Source organism: Rhopalosiphum padi, chromosome 3, assembly GCF_020882245.1.
Source record: "Rhopalosiphum padi isolate XX-2018 chromosome 3, ASM2088224v1, whole genome shotgun sequence".
In the NCBI taxonomy this organism is placed as follows: Eukaryota; Metazoa; Arthropoda; class Insecta; order Hemiptera; family Aphididae; genus Rhopalosiphum; species Rhopalosiphum padi.
Genome location: NC_083599.1, coordinates 39,446,302 through 39,460,933, shown reverse-complemented (window position 1 = coordinate 39,460,933; position 14,632 = coordinate 39,446,302). Strand labels below are relative to the sequence as shown.

General features: G+C 25.0%; 1 protein-coding gene across 1 annotated transcript; it reads left to right on the top strand.

Annotated features, from left to right (window-relative positions):
• The first annotated feature begins 8,972 nt into the window (after positions 1-8,972).
• Positions 8,973-13,256, top strand: LOC132926432 (schwannomin-interacting protein 1). Its single transcript, XM_060990787.1, has 6 exons — positions 8,973-9,844; positions 10,219-10,321; positions 10,727-10,830; positions 10,928-11,038; positions 11,972-12,083; positions 12,200-13,256. Exons 1-6 carry the CDS (start codon positions 9,455-9,457, stop codon positions 12,313-12,315), a joined length of 936 nt encoding a protein of 311 aa, XP_060846770.1. The 5' UTR covers positions 8,973-9,454; the 3' UTR covers positions 12,316-13,256.
• The last annotated feature ends 1,376 nt before the right edge of the window (positions 13,257-14,632 follow it).

Here is a 14,632-nt window from a genome sequence, read left to right as displayed (position 1 = left end):
CTCCTTCTCCGTTAATTAAATGTTTGTCGCTGATTGAGAATTGAGAATGCGACTAGTCGCAATGGTATCCTAGAAGGACATTTCGATTAGTTCTGGTTATTTTTTTTTATTATTATTCGCACTTTCACTTTACCACAGTTAATGTACTGCTAGTGGTTCATTCTAAACACATATTAGTGTGATACAAATAATCGTAACGTCAAGACTTTCCACAACGTTTTGTTTACTTCGAATTGTTTATATTTACATAAGTTTTATAAGTATTAAATATATATTATTTTATACGTTTAAATAGCTTTTTTTTTAAATAATCAAATCTTTATTGAAAATGGCTACAAGTATGCTAGTAAATCCGTGGTCTATGAATCCGACCAATTTTCGGTATGATCAAAGGCACTATAAAAAAGACTCGAGATTTGTAATGGACTTGTACACATTGACTTATGACTCACACGAAAGTCTGGATTGCCATGGCGTTGTAAACAATATTGTAAGTTAAACATTTCAATATCTCATAATTTATACATAGGTACCTATACAAAAACATAAAATGCTTACATATTATTATATTACATATATTATTATAATATAGCCATTGCAGTTTACAATGTTTAAAATATTATTTAATGTAGGATATACATATGCTACTCTATGCTAGATAGGACGACAGGTGGCACATTTTATTTGTATCTTGTATGTGGGTCACGCATTTACATTTTTACACATAAAATAATAACTGTAATAACTAATTCATATTATCAATTTTATCAGATATCGCATCAAACCACATAGATAATAGAAATAATGCCTGACAAGTAATAATTAATAAGGTAACCTATATATAGATTTAATTTTTAATAAACTGTCGTCCTGAATTCTGACATTCAATTTATTTATTTTTTTAGTCTACATAGACAATGGCCTAATACAACAACACTATATGGCTACTGGTCATAATAATGATATTCAATTCTCGTTTTTAATTATTTTTTAATAAACAGCTAGATCTCTCGAATTTATATTACTTACAACACAACTATTGCAGTTTATTTTCCTTTTTTACATTTTACCCACTTCACTGTTGCACTGAACAAAAAAACCTTTTTCATATTTAAGAATCAAAATTGTTCAAATGTTCATAAGATATTTATGTTATAAAAAAATTATTTTATTCAAGCTAAATACTTAAAATACTTTAATACTTTTGTCAAAGTGTGTGTACTATTAACGTTTCTGTTTTTCGATCAATCTGACAGTATAGCTGTCCTATATCTGATATAGTTACCAATTAGTACCTAATAACTATAAGTAATTATTATAAATATAAGAACCTATCTATATTAATTTATATTTAAAACTAGAAGCTAGATATTATATAGTTTAAATAAATTATTAGTAAAAAAACAATATCATTCAGTATTCATTACTTAATAATTAATATATTTTCAGCTAAATTATATACCTATACAGTATATACTATGAATTTGAATGGTAATATATTTAATTGACATGCATGATTATTATTGTAGGTACTTATCAATTATCAACGTAATTAAAATTGGTAATAATATGCTTCTTTTGTATAGCAGTGTCGTACAGTTGAATATTTTTAATAGGGACACAAATAATATAAATTACATTCAATGTTCCAATATTTACTATAATATTGATATCTTATAAAGGTAAAATTTTTTGCACGTATAAAAATATAAAAGTAAAACAAAATTTAGCCTATCCTATACCCATGTATTTAGAACGATTAATGTATGACGATAAAACAAGCTAAGGGCCTTTCAAGATACCCGCAGTAAATATTTGCATTTACCTATACCTACAATTATGTTTTATTTATTGGCGTTTTTATTAAAATATTAAATACTATAATTAATAATTACTATAAAAATGGGGAAAGTAATATAGTGAGATACTGTACCAGTATAATATAGGTATAATGTGTCTATGTAACATATTATATAAATTATGACTTATACAAGAATTACGATAGATACACATATTAATTAATTGGAAAGTCAGTTAACTATCATAATTAGATCTGATACTTATAAAACGCGTATTATTTTTAGTATATAGATATATTTGCAGAATATATTATAGTCAATCCCAATAGGTTGTAAATATGTAACCGAAGTCCGAAAATAAAATTGCTTAATTTTGGAATCACTTTAAAAACAATAAGTTTGTATCAAAAATATGTGTATATTTAATACTTTTTTAAAATTATAAAATAATTATTAATTATTATATACGTAGCTAAAATCAGTCATTAAAATAATCTAATAATCTACTTATATAGTTATATCATATATGTACAATAATAAACATTTGATTACTAATTTAAAAATATAATTATTCTATTGTCTCCTCTATTCTGTTTGTTATAAATTTGATTAGCTTTGCTTAACCTTGACTGATTTGCATTTCAAAAATGTACAAAACCCGCATACATTGTCTGGGTAGTCCTTAACAAAGAATTCAAATAATGAACAGTGACAATAATTATTTTCAAGGTATCTATCGACTATTACGGAGAATAATATTTGACAAATAGTAAAAATTATGTTATTGGAATTTTTGGAAATTATATATATATATAACTAAATCATGCTTTAAAAAAAAGTTTAAGCAACTCACATAAAAAGATCAATTATAAATTTGAAAGATACTTTTAATTTTTAAAACGAGGATGTTGTTTTGCTGAATAATAGATATATGTTTCGAACAAGCCTTATCATTGAGTATATCACTGACTACTGTAATGACTAATGGTATCCATCAAATATTTGAATTAAATAACAAATTAGTGGACCCCTTCCTATGAAAAACAATTTTTTTCGGAGACAGTGGTCAGCCTCTGTTTCTAAGGATATTTTATAATATTTTTATATTACCTACTATTAATAGCAGGTAACTTAATTTTTATATTTTTAGGAACCAGTAACGTAATTGTGGGGAAAAAATGTGGTAGTGGTACTTGTCCCCTTGACATTTTTGCGGGGAAGAGCAAATGCATCATTTTGCTTCTCAGATTTTCCAACAGTAGAAAATTTAAAATGTTTTGAAATAAAAAAAAAATCAATACATTTTACACAATAACATTTATAAGATAAATTTTTTTTTCTAAAATTATTGCATAAATTCAATAAAATACATTTATTTCAAAGTTTCTCCTGTTATGTAATATTACGTTTGAAACATTTTTGCATTATAAAGATTACAAAAATAACTCAACAATATAACTTCATGAATTATTTAACAGAATGATTACAGAACTTGATTATTTTCAAACATTATTTTATTCAAAGCATATATTAATTGATTTTTATGTATCTAGAAAGTAAAACTGCAGTAGCCGTAATTTCTCAGATGACACCTACTTACCTATTAAAAAATATTTTAAGAACAAATGACCAAACCAGTTGAGGATCCATGTTTCGAAAAGACACACTCAATAATTACCAACTATTAATTTTTAACCATTTCAAAAATATCAATCCTATATTAAATTATAATATATTCGTTTAATAAGTAGATATTTAGAATTAAATAGTCTATATTAACCCAATTTGAATTATTTGTAAATTATATTTGTTACGTGTAATTTTCATGATTTTTGTTTTTTATAAGTATGAATTAAAGAAAAATTGTTAATCTACTATGATGTTTTTACCATTGTCACATACGTGAAAAAGACATATTCCCACGAATATTTTTAGCAATATCTACATCACTGCGCATAGGGCATAGCTCAAATAATATATTATTGTAATATAGGTGAGTTTAGGATTTTAATTTTGAATAGATGTGTACTATATATGTCTATATATCTATCTACATCTACCAATATAAAGATTAAAGGTGTACCTAAATTAGCCATAAACATATAATAAATTCAAACATATATGTATTTTATTTATTTATATGTATTTATATAAATAGCAGTCTATATAGATTTACTTACCTATGTTATTTTATGCTTTATATTTTTAACATTTATATTCAGAGGTGTTACCTACTAACGAGTAGTTCCATGTAATAAATATTTTCTAAATTATTCAAAAAATTTACTCATGGTACAATTATTAAAGTATATAGGTTATAAATTTGTTGTTTATATTAATAATAAAAAAAGAAACATTTATATACATTCAAGTATATTTATTTATTTTTCGAACATAATACGAGTATATAGGTACTATATTATTGATATCCATATCTTTATTTCACATTGTTGTTGATACAATATTATTACAATGGCACACAAGACAACAATTGTTTATAAATTATTTCATATGCTACACATTATAACCCGCAAGCATTCTAAAATTAATAGAAAAATATATATACGTACCTATATGCTATTACATAACCAAAACTATTGTCTATTAAATTATTTTCCGCGAAAAGTCAGTCGACCTTCCTCGGAAACTATCAATATTATATTTTCAATTGTAAAAGGAAAACATTTGCGAAAAGTGGGAGTGAATTATATATTTGATAAACCAAATCTGAAGGTCTCTAATTATTAATAATAACAACCAGTATATTGTATTGTCTGTAGTTGTTTTGGCAATTTGGCATGTAGCTATAGTAGCTACATATAAGTAGGTACTAGGTACCTAAAAGTAAAACCACAAAACACGATACAGAACGTGATAGAACTTACTATACTTGTATAAATAGTCTATAATACTTCTATGTTATGTGTAGACTGTACTACTGTAGATACCTAAATGGCTAAATAAAACTATTGGAAGGTTATAATGGTTATATATAATTGTTCATACATCGATACATTTATTATGTTAGGTTACATATCACATAATTTATGAATCTAAAATTAAAATTATTGTTTTTTTTTTTTTAATGTCCTGTTGTAAATCTTCGTCTATTTGGTGCTAAAACAGTAATACGTATATTTTTTTTTTTTTTTATGTATATTTTTTTATTTTATATATTTATATTAATTATAAGTAGGTACCAAGGTTGATATATAACCACAACAAATGAGTGAATATCAATCTATATTTGCTCCTCTTATAAATTATAACTTATAACCGTACACAACTGATTTTAAAAATGAAGGCACTGACAAATTTCAACGGTACTGAGCGTCTGAGCATTCAAATATTAAAAAATATGTACTACAAAGCAAAAGCTTGAAAGTTTAATAGTTCCTCATAAGTGGAATATTTTATTGATTTTTTTTAGTTCAAATTTGAACGAAATTAGATATTTAAATGATAGGAATAAGAATTTTAGATATTTTGTTTTAATTCAAAAACATTACTCGCGGAGACTTAAAACGCTTGGGTAGGTAGGTATAATAATTTTTTTAATTCATAGTTATACATTTTCAAAACATTTAAATTAATTTTAAGATATTATATTCATACCACGAACCTACATTTTCACCGTTTAACTTTAACGTTTTCATACAGTAAAATGCTAAGAACTATATAATAATATATAGACTTAAAAATTAACCTAATAACAATAATATATCATACTAAAAATTAAATGCATCATCATAGCATATATTATGAATTATTATGAATTATGATAATTAAATATTAATAATTCAATAAATGTAATTTTTTTGAAAAAAATAATTTAACCTGCCGTATTACTAATAGTAAAATAAATTACTATAGTCTATAATATTAATAGGTATCATAAAATATACTTAATATTAAAGGCTGAAACTGCTGACAGTCTTGATTCAAAATTAATTTCGTATGTGATGATTTATCATTGAATTAAAATTTAATACATACATAGATTACTATAAATTACAGTAAATCACTCGATGACGAGGTACGCACACAGTACAGCAAAGCATTTACCTTCTCCCCCTTTTTAAATTAAATTAATTTTAACTGTTATTTTTATTAGGTAGTAATTGTACAATTTATATCCTGTACTCGTAAGCTTTCATTACCAAATACTTATTACTTCACGTTGACTCGTTAGCTATGCTTCTATAGACATAGATCTATACACTATACCGGGGGTGACAAACTTTTTGAATACTACGTGCCAAAAGTTACCTTTTTTTTTTGAGCGTGTCATGAAAAATATTATATAATATATTATATTCAATATCTATAAAGATAAAATTTAATAATCGTTATTTTGTTGTAAATATTATCACATTTACTTATTGTGTTTCTGTTAATACAGATTGTGAATTTACAAAATAAATAAATAAAAAAAAAAATATTATACCTACCGTTTTAAATAAAATACCTATTTTTAAATTGTAAAAAAAAAAAAATAATTGTAATTGACCGATAAAAGCGGTATGCTCAAAATATTTTCACCTATTATTTATATATATACCTAGTAAAAATATTTTAATTTTTTGCGTGCCCTCAAAATCTTTTCACATGCCACCTCGGGCACGCGTGCCATGGATTTGCCATCCCTGCTCTATAATCTATATTTAATAAACTTATAAATGTTACCATCAATGTAAAAGACAATTAATTTAAAAAGTACAAGTCAAAAAAATATTTTCAGTTTAATAAATCATATAATTTATTATTTAACATGGGTAATGCCGGTAATGTAAACATAGTAGGTATGCATCAAAGTTACCTATCCTAAAATAATTATATTATTATTATCATTGATAGACAGATTCAAATTATTCAATAATTAATATGTAAGTACTAGGTATGTAATACAATTTAAAAATACGATTTTGTTTTCAAGATCATTAAAGAAAACTTATAATTGAGCGAAACTGTGAATTTATTTTAACAATAGTTTAAAAAGGAGGGGTAAAGTAGGTAACAGCTCTGCTGTACAATATATATGTCGAGTATAGCTCGTCATTAAGTAAGTCACTGTAGTATGTATGTTAAATTTGAATACAGTGAGAAATCATTACATACACAAAACCATTCTGAGTATCAGTTTCTGTCGGCCTATTTATTAGATAAATAGGTTCTAAGTTATTTTATAATACCTATATATTTATTTTGCTATTACCTAATGTTATTTTTTTTAATCTTTTTCTCATTCTTATTATTATTTATTAATGCAGTGAGTTAAATTAATTTTTGTAAAATAAAATTTTCTATAATATTTAATAGGTAGTGATTAATAATTTTATAATATTACCAGCTGTTATTATTTATTAATTTATAATATAATACGGATGTACAGTATAGTACAATGTGACTAAATTCGTAGTAAAAAAGTTCAAAATTAGACTAAATATTTTGAAAATTTTATTTGGATTGTACCTAAACAATATTTAATGAAAGTTGAAAAAATTCAAGTTATACGAATAATATTTGTTTTTGTTGAGTTATAAGTTACGACAAATTAACTAGAATTAAAAATTGTATACACTTTTACCTACTAAATAATTTGTAAATTCTCGTGGTATTGATGAATTTTGTCTAAATTTGAATTTAATTGCTTATGAAAAAAATACTTTATTTTCAATTTTTTTAACTATTATAAAAATAATAACTTATGTTATATCTTGTGTTAAGTATCATAATGCTTGAATTCCTTAAAAAAGCTTGAAAATTTCAAATACCTGCTGTATAATAAATATTATATAGTTATATTAATAAGTAGTAAAATTTCACTGTTGAAGGATTAGGTTATTAAGGTTAGGGATAGATAATTTAAGTAGGAAATTCTTTCACTAGATGACTCCTTCTCTCAAACCATCAGTGTTTCATATTAAATCTATCTTTTATTTAGGTATATAATTCATTCATTTAATCTTATTTTATTAACCAAATAAACATCATTTATATTTATTGTGAAAAAAAATATTTACAAAGTAGTCTACAAATTTAATGTAAAATAAAAAAAAAGATAATTTTATTAATAGTGGAATGTTTCAACTTTCTATGATTATTATTTTTTAAATTTCATTTGTTCATAAAAAATGTATAAGGTATTATGCTAAACTTTTATTTTAATGTCCTATAAAAAACTTACGAGAAATCTTTTAATACATTTTCAAGCCTAGGGTGTTCAAATTAAAAATGTATAAACAGTGTTTATTACACAGTTATATGTTGTATACCTATATTATATAAGGCAATTCTTTTATAAAATAACATTCATTATTCTAAAATCTATTAATGTTTTTAAAAATATTTTTTACATTATTTCCAATCATAATAAAAAAATTGAAATTTTTTACTTTTTTTAATATTTTTCAGAGTATTTTGAAACATAGGTACAGTTGAAATTCAGATGATTAGTTTATGATTATTACTTTATTAGTTATGTTATAACTGTTATTAAATGAATTTAAAATTTTAAAATATATGTGAGCGTATTGTAGTCGTACCTAGGGAGTATAGGGTACCCCGCAAAATGTTGGTCTACAACTCCGCTTACCAAAACTTTAAATATTTATAAAGTTATAACTCATAAACTACTCGTCCAAATTTCGATTTTTATGTACCGAAATACTTCAAACAATATTTTGCTTTACAATATGACATTAAAAATGTATGTTGTCAGTTGCCATTCAAAAAAGTAAAAAACTTAAAAAATCATAACGATAAATAATATTAAAAATATAATTTTTTTCAAAAACGTTAATACCTACATTTTGAAATAATGAATGTTATTCGATAAAATAATAGTGTAGGTAGGTATATAAAAAAAACACTACAGTTATATATAATCTATAGGTACTACCTTTTATACCTATTACCTAGGGTTTTATAATATTTATGTGGCGTTTAAAAGTCGTAATTTTTCATCACAATTTTACTTTCGAAAAATCAGCGAAATACTATTTTATATCACTAAAGGTCACAGAAGCCGCCCCCTCGCGAGTCGCGGGTGTGTAAACGAAAACGCACGTCCGCCACAATTCGGCACGCAATTATTAAACACCCCAAAATCGATATTCTCTATTGCGTCGTATATACATGTATGCATCTTGCATGAGTGTAAGTATGCGACTAGCCTAATATGTATTGGTGCGTGCTCACGATTTTTGGGAAATTTAATACCTACGCTACGAAAAATTAATATAGATAACCATACTCAAATTCGTGACACAATACTATGCACACGTCACAAGATACCGTCGCGGCACTGCGTAAAAAATATAATTTTTCCGTATTAAATAATAGTATTTGGACACGCCGCCGGGTAATTGGTATATAAATTTGGGTTTGTTTACCTCCAAGCCGAAATTGATTCAAGAAGAAGAAGTAAAAAATATTTATTGATAACTGATAAGGCGATAGGGATTATTATTGGGCAGAGTCTACGCCGTCGCCGACCCGTTGACCGAAGTCCGCCAAACAAAAATCATTAAGACGAACGCCGTCAGCGGTGCACTGGTGGTACTGGACGACTTTTGAATGTGTCCCGTTCAAAAGTAACGGGACGTATCCATAAGGCGCCGGACGATCGAATAGCGTATTTAATCCACTGTACCATGTCGGATCATTCGTCACTAGTCGCAACGTTCAAAGAAAAATTGCGACCCAGATACTATGGCAAGTCCAGCGGAGCGAACAGTCGTTACATCAAAGAGAACATTTATTTCAACGGTATCGCTCTGAGGGAGTCACTGCTGTACGACAACGAGTATCAGGACACACAGACCCACAAACGCATGCTGATCGGCCAGAACAACAAGACTGCCGCTTATCCGAACAACAAGTGTCTAGAGTTAGAAAAAGGTTGTTTCATATATCAGAATCCCGCTAGCCATTACGACGACAACGATTTTATACACAAGTTCACTGACATGTCTATGGTTAATGAGCTCGAGGTAGTCAACAGCAATTACATGAATTCCTTAGACACAAAAACATATAACCTGGTAAAGCGTTTTAATTAAAATATACACTTTTTTTTCTCATTACAAGTGTGAATGTTACTGCTATTGATCATATTGTTGTGAAAAATATGCAGCATTATATTTTTTCAACTTTTAGTATTGAAGAAATTATGAAAAATACATAAATCAAAGTAAACGTTTTGTAACTGATATTAGCTAGGTATATGTGCCAGAAATTTGGTTATTTTTATAGATATCCTAAAACCTTAAAAATAAAAATACAATTTTTAATAACATAAAATAACAATAATATGAGAATCGGATTAAATTAGTTTAAACATGCGCTTAAAATATATTTGTTTTCAACTTTTTATTAATGTATACTTATACAATATAAAAATTTCTATTTGTTTTAGAAAAAAAATGACCGTGAAGAAATTCGTAAGCGCTTAGTAGAAGGTTATCATAACACGAGAAAGTCGACAAAAAAATCAAGTTTAGAATCTAGATTACAAAACGGTGAGTAAAATTTTGCATTAAACAATAAGGTACTTAAATTTTAAAGTTTATGTTCTTTGTTATGTATTTAACTATAATAATAATTCAAAAATTTGAATAATTATGTACTACTATCATAAATATTACTTTGAAATATTTTTTTTTAATTTCTAACTGTACGCAAACAAAGATTGGGTCAGTTAACTAATCATTAAAAACAATTTAAAATAATATTATGGTTACTATATGGATATTACTGTGTTTTACCTATATAACTTATGTTATGTTCTCTTATTTATTTGTGTACCCATATAGCGTCTACTCTATTGTTGATGACTGATGTATATTAAAACAAATCTATACTAAATTATTGCTAATTACTAAATTTTATCTATAGATATAATATTATAATATTTTATTTTATAGGGTCTAATCTACAGCTATGCTTTATGAACGAACAATCTTCAGACACAGAATTACCAATTAATAATTGTGACATCTCAGCTGAAGATGAGAAGATAAAATCTGCTGTATGTATAATAATCGATTATCAATCATAAATCATCGCATTCGACTAAGGATGCAACAATTTTTATAAAAATATTTGTGTAACAAAATAATTTTCAGGCTGAACTCAAACAAGGACTGAATTTGGCAAAAAATCGAGCACGAGCACATATGATTTCAGATCAGCGCAATTGTGTAATTTCAGCTGTAATTAAAGAAAGTCTTTCAAAAGTAAGTTATTATTTTATTGTATAACTTTATAATCAGAATATCGATTATTTCTTTATTAATATTATATATGATTTTAAAAGTATAATTATATATATTAAACTAATTTAATTGTGAAATATTTTGGTATGGGTTTATATATTTTTCTAAAGATAGTTTTTAGTATTGTAACTCTTATTTTATATAATATATACAGAATATACAAGACGTATATATAGTACAGAATTATACATTTTTTCTACTGTAATTTTATCTATTATCATCTTTGATTTAAATATAAAAAATAACACTTGGTATATGGCCACATACTGAGGCATGGCATTGAAGTATGCAGTCATATGGTAGTTTTTCCTAAAAAAGACTAGGGAGTTTTGATCACTATGAACGGTGGTCGTTACAGAGCATGTTTTTTGAATGGCTTTGGGCTATTTTGGAAGGTATGGATGTTAAACAAATTGTTGTTCCGATAGGATGTAACAACTTGTCAAAACTTTTTACAAAAAATTGCCTATAACAATGTATTTTACAAAAAATTTACGTGTGACTCATATCATTGTGTGGCAACTAGAAATGGCCTGTCAGATCTTAAGTCCTGTAATTTCTTTTTATGGGGATTTCTGAAACCAAAAATGTATATAAACAAACCTTAAAGGATTCTGGAATTAAAGGGAAAGATTGAAAGAATTTCTGATGATATGCCAGGTGTTATTTCTCACACTTAAATTATTATTGAATATAATAATTACAATAAAAAAATGTATGTGTTTTATTATGTTTTCTTAATTTTCACTAATGCCGGACACTCAATACATGTTACAAAACTTTATTACATATTTTTGAAATTAATTATTTTTGTTTTGTTAATATATTATTATATTTTCATTTTTAATGTTTATTATAATATTTTAGTCTATTATCAAGTATATATTTTTTTAGGTTGGAGTGAAGTTAGATAATGATAGAAGACGTGTTAGTAGACATTTCTTAATGCGTTTAAACTTGGCACAACTACAAGTTATTGTTAACGATCTGCATTCTTACATTGAATGTGAGTATAATATACAGTATGTACTTGTATACTGTAGTCTGTTAACTAATTTATGTATAGTATATGTCAACTAGTTATTTATCTAAGAAAATATATGTTTAATTTTTTTTTTTCAGACTTAAACGAAAGCCTTGTGAATTTATTACTAGAGAGAGATGAACTACATATGGCAAAGGATTCAATGTTGGTTGACATTGAAGATTTAAAACATGTTACTCGCATGTCATATTAACCCAAAAACTTACTTTCACATTTTTTAAGCAATTTGTATTTTAAAAGTGTGTGTAACTTTAAAACATTAGAACTGTAGTGTCGGATATTCATAAGTATCATTAATGATATTTTCATTCCTTCAAGTATTATATATTTATAACTTATAAACAAGGTTGTACTTAAAATACAAATTTGGTAGGTATTTTTATAAATAGGTCATGATGTTTTATTATATTATGTATTCCTTGCTATAAAAAACAAAAAATTCTTTAAATTTCATAAGAGGGGTGAACTACAGGTACAGCTTTGTTTATAGATATTTAGATTATTAAAACCTATGGTTAGTGCCTAGAATATATTTATAGGTAATTAAATTGTTTTTAAAATATATTATTTCCTTGTGTTCTATTATATTATATTACATCATATACTATAATGTGGTATCTTTTTATAGTTAATTTGATGATTTAAATTTACTTAAATCTTTCTCATTTTGTTGATCTTATAGTTCTTTTAAGTTTTAATTTTACATTTATATTAGTACTGTTAATTATTGTTTACTATCAACTATGAATATATTCTTGTCTTAACATTAAGTATTAATTCTTTAAGTTTGAACAAATTTTTATTTAAAATTATACACTTCATTCCAAAAACTTATTACTAATTATAATAAATAATTTAATATTAATTATAATTTTAGATAAAAACATCTTTATCGCAATAAACCACATAGCGCTTATAACATAAACCGACACTACAGAATATATTTTTTGTTTTGCTTACGCACAAAATTTAATACCTATATAGAATATCCAATTAACCAAAACTGTTGTTATGTTATTATGTTAAACTATTTTTATGCTAGAATATTTAGATATTGTTTGTGTATTGGCTTGTCTTTTTAAATCAATACACAATATTATAGAATAAAAATAAATGTTTTCTTTATTTTATAAATTACCACAATAGTTTTTGTTGTATAATAAGAATATAAAATTTATAATTAATAGTTATGTTGAAAATATTTCCTTTTTCACGGATGCAGCTTTTGATCATTTTTCAAATATTTCAACAACTTGACAGGCAAATGTTATAGTTACATATTTAATTATAGTTAAGTCATGTCATACAATTTGAAACAAATTCAATGAAAACTTTATTCATGTACCATAATCCAAAGAACAAAATAAACATTATGGTATCTATGTTTGATTCATTAAGAAAAATTTAAAAATAATTCATAACTTTTTTAAAAATGTATGGTGAATATTCTATAATTTTCACATAATACTACAAAACTAAGTAAATTATTAGTTAAAATATCATAAAGTCTGTTAGAATTGTCTTACAGTTAATTGAGATTCCATTTCACTAATATCATTTATTAAATCATTTGATACAGCAAAAACTAATAATAATAATGTCTATAATGTCTATAATATCTTATAAATAATATCTATATGGGTGTTTATAAAGGCTCTAATTAATATGTATGTAAAACGTATTCTATCATTATAAATATATTAATAAAACTCAGAACTTCTAGGTTTTTGTAAAGTGGTATATGACTAAACTGACAACCATTATCTAGTATATTTTAATACTCAATAAATTATTTAAAACTGTTTTGTATCTTATCTGATATATTTTATACATTTAACAAAAATAAACTAAATTACTATGAAATACTGTCAAAAATGAATATAAAGTTTCAGTCTACAGTCATTTCATAGATATATTGTTAAATTAAAGTAATACTTGCTTAACCATTCTATTCCTTAGTTAAACTTTATACTAGACAGTTCGATAAACAAAAATCATGAAAATTATGTTGCATTTGTCATTTATATTTTGATAAGCTTTATTATGGCCTACACTCTAGATCAGCGGTTGCTAACCCCCAAAGTATGTGTTTTATGTCTAAGATACCGAACATTTATCAATAATTATTTTTTAATACAAAATATAAAAATATATGTATACTTCATTATGACATTACTTTTTTATTTATACATTTTAGAATTTAGAGCTATTATGTGTAAAAAGTTATATGAAGGGTACAACTAGTAAATATTTAGCTCAGATGTATGGAAGTAAAAAAAAGGTTGAATAAAAATAAAAAATATTTGATGTAAAATATCTAAGGTAATAATAATTTCCCCCTCTTTAAGTTACATATATGTTTTAATCATATAAATACAAAGATTTTTATGACCTTAAATTCTGAGTCAAAATTAATAAATTATAAAAACTGAATGTTCGCAATTAAAATACACATAACCATATAAGAGTGCGCAAGGGAAGGGCAGTGTGGGCAGCTGTCTCACCTGCAG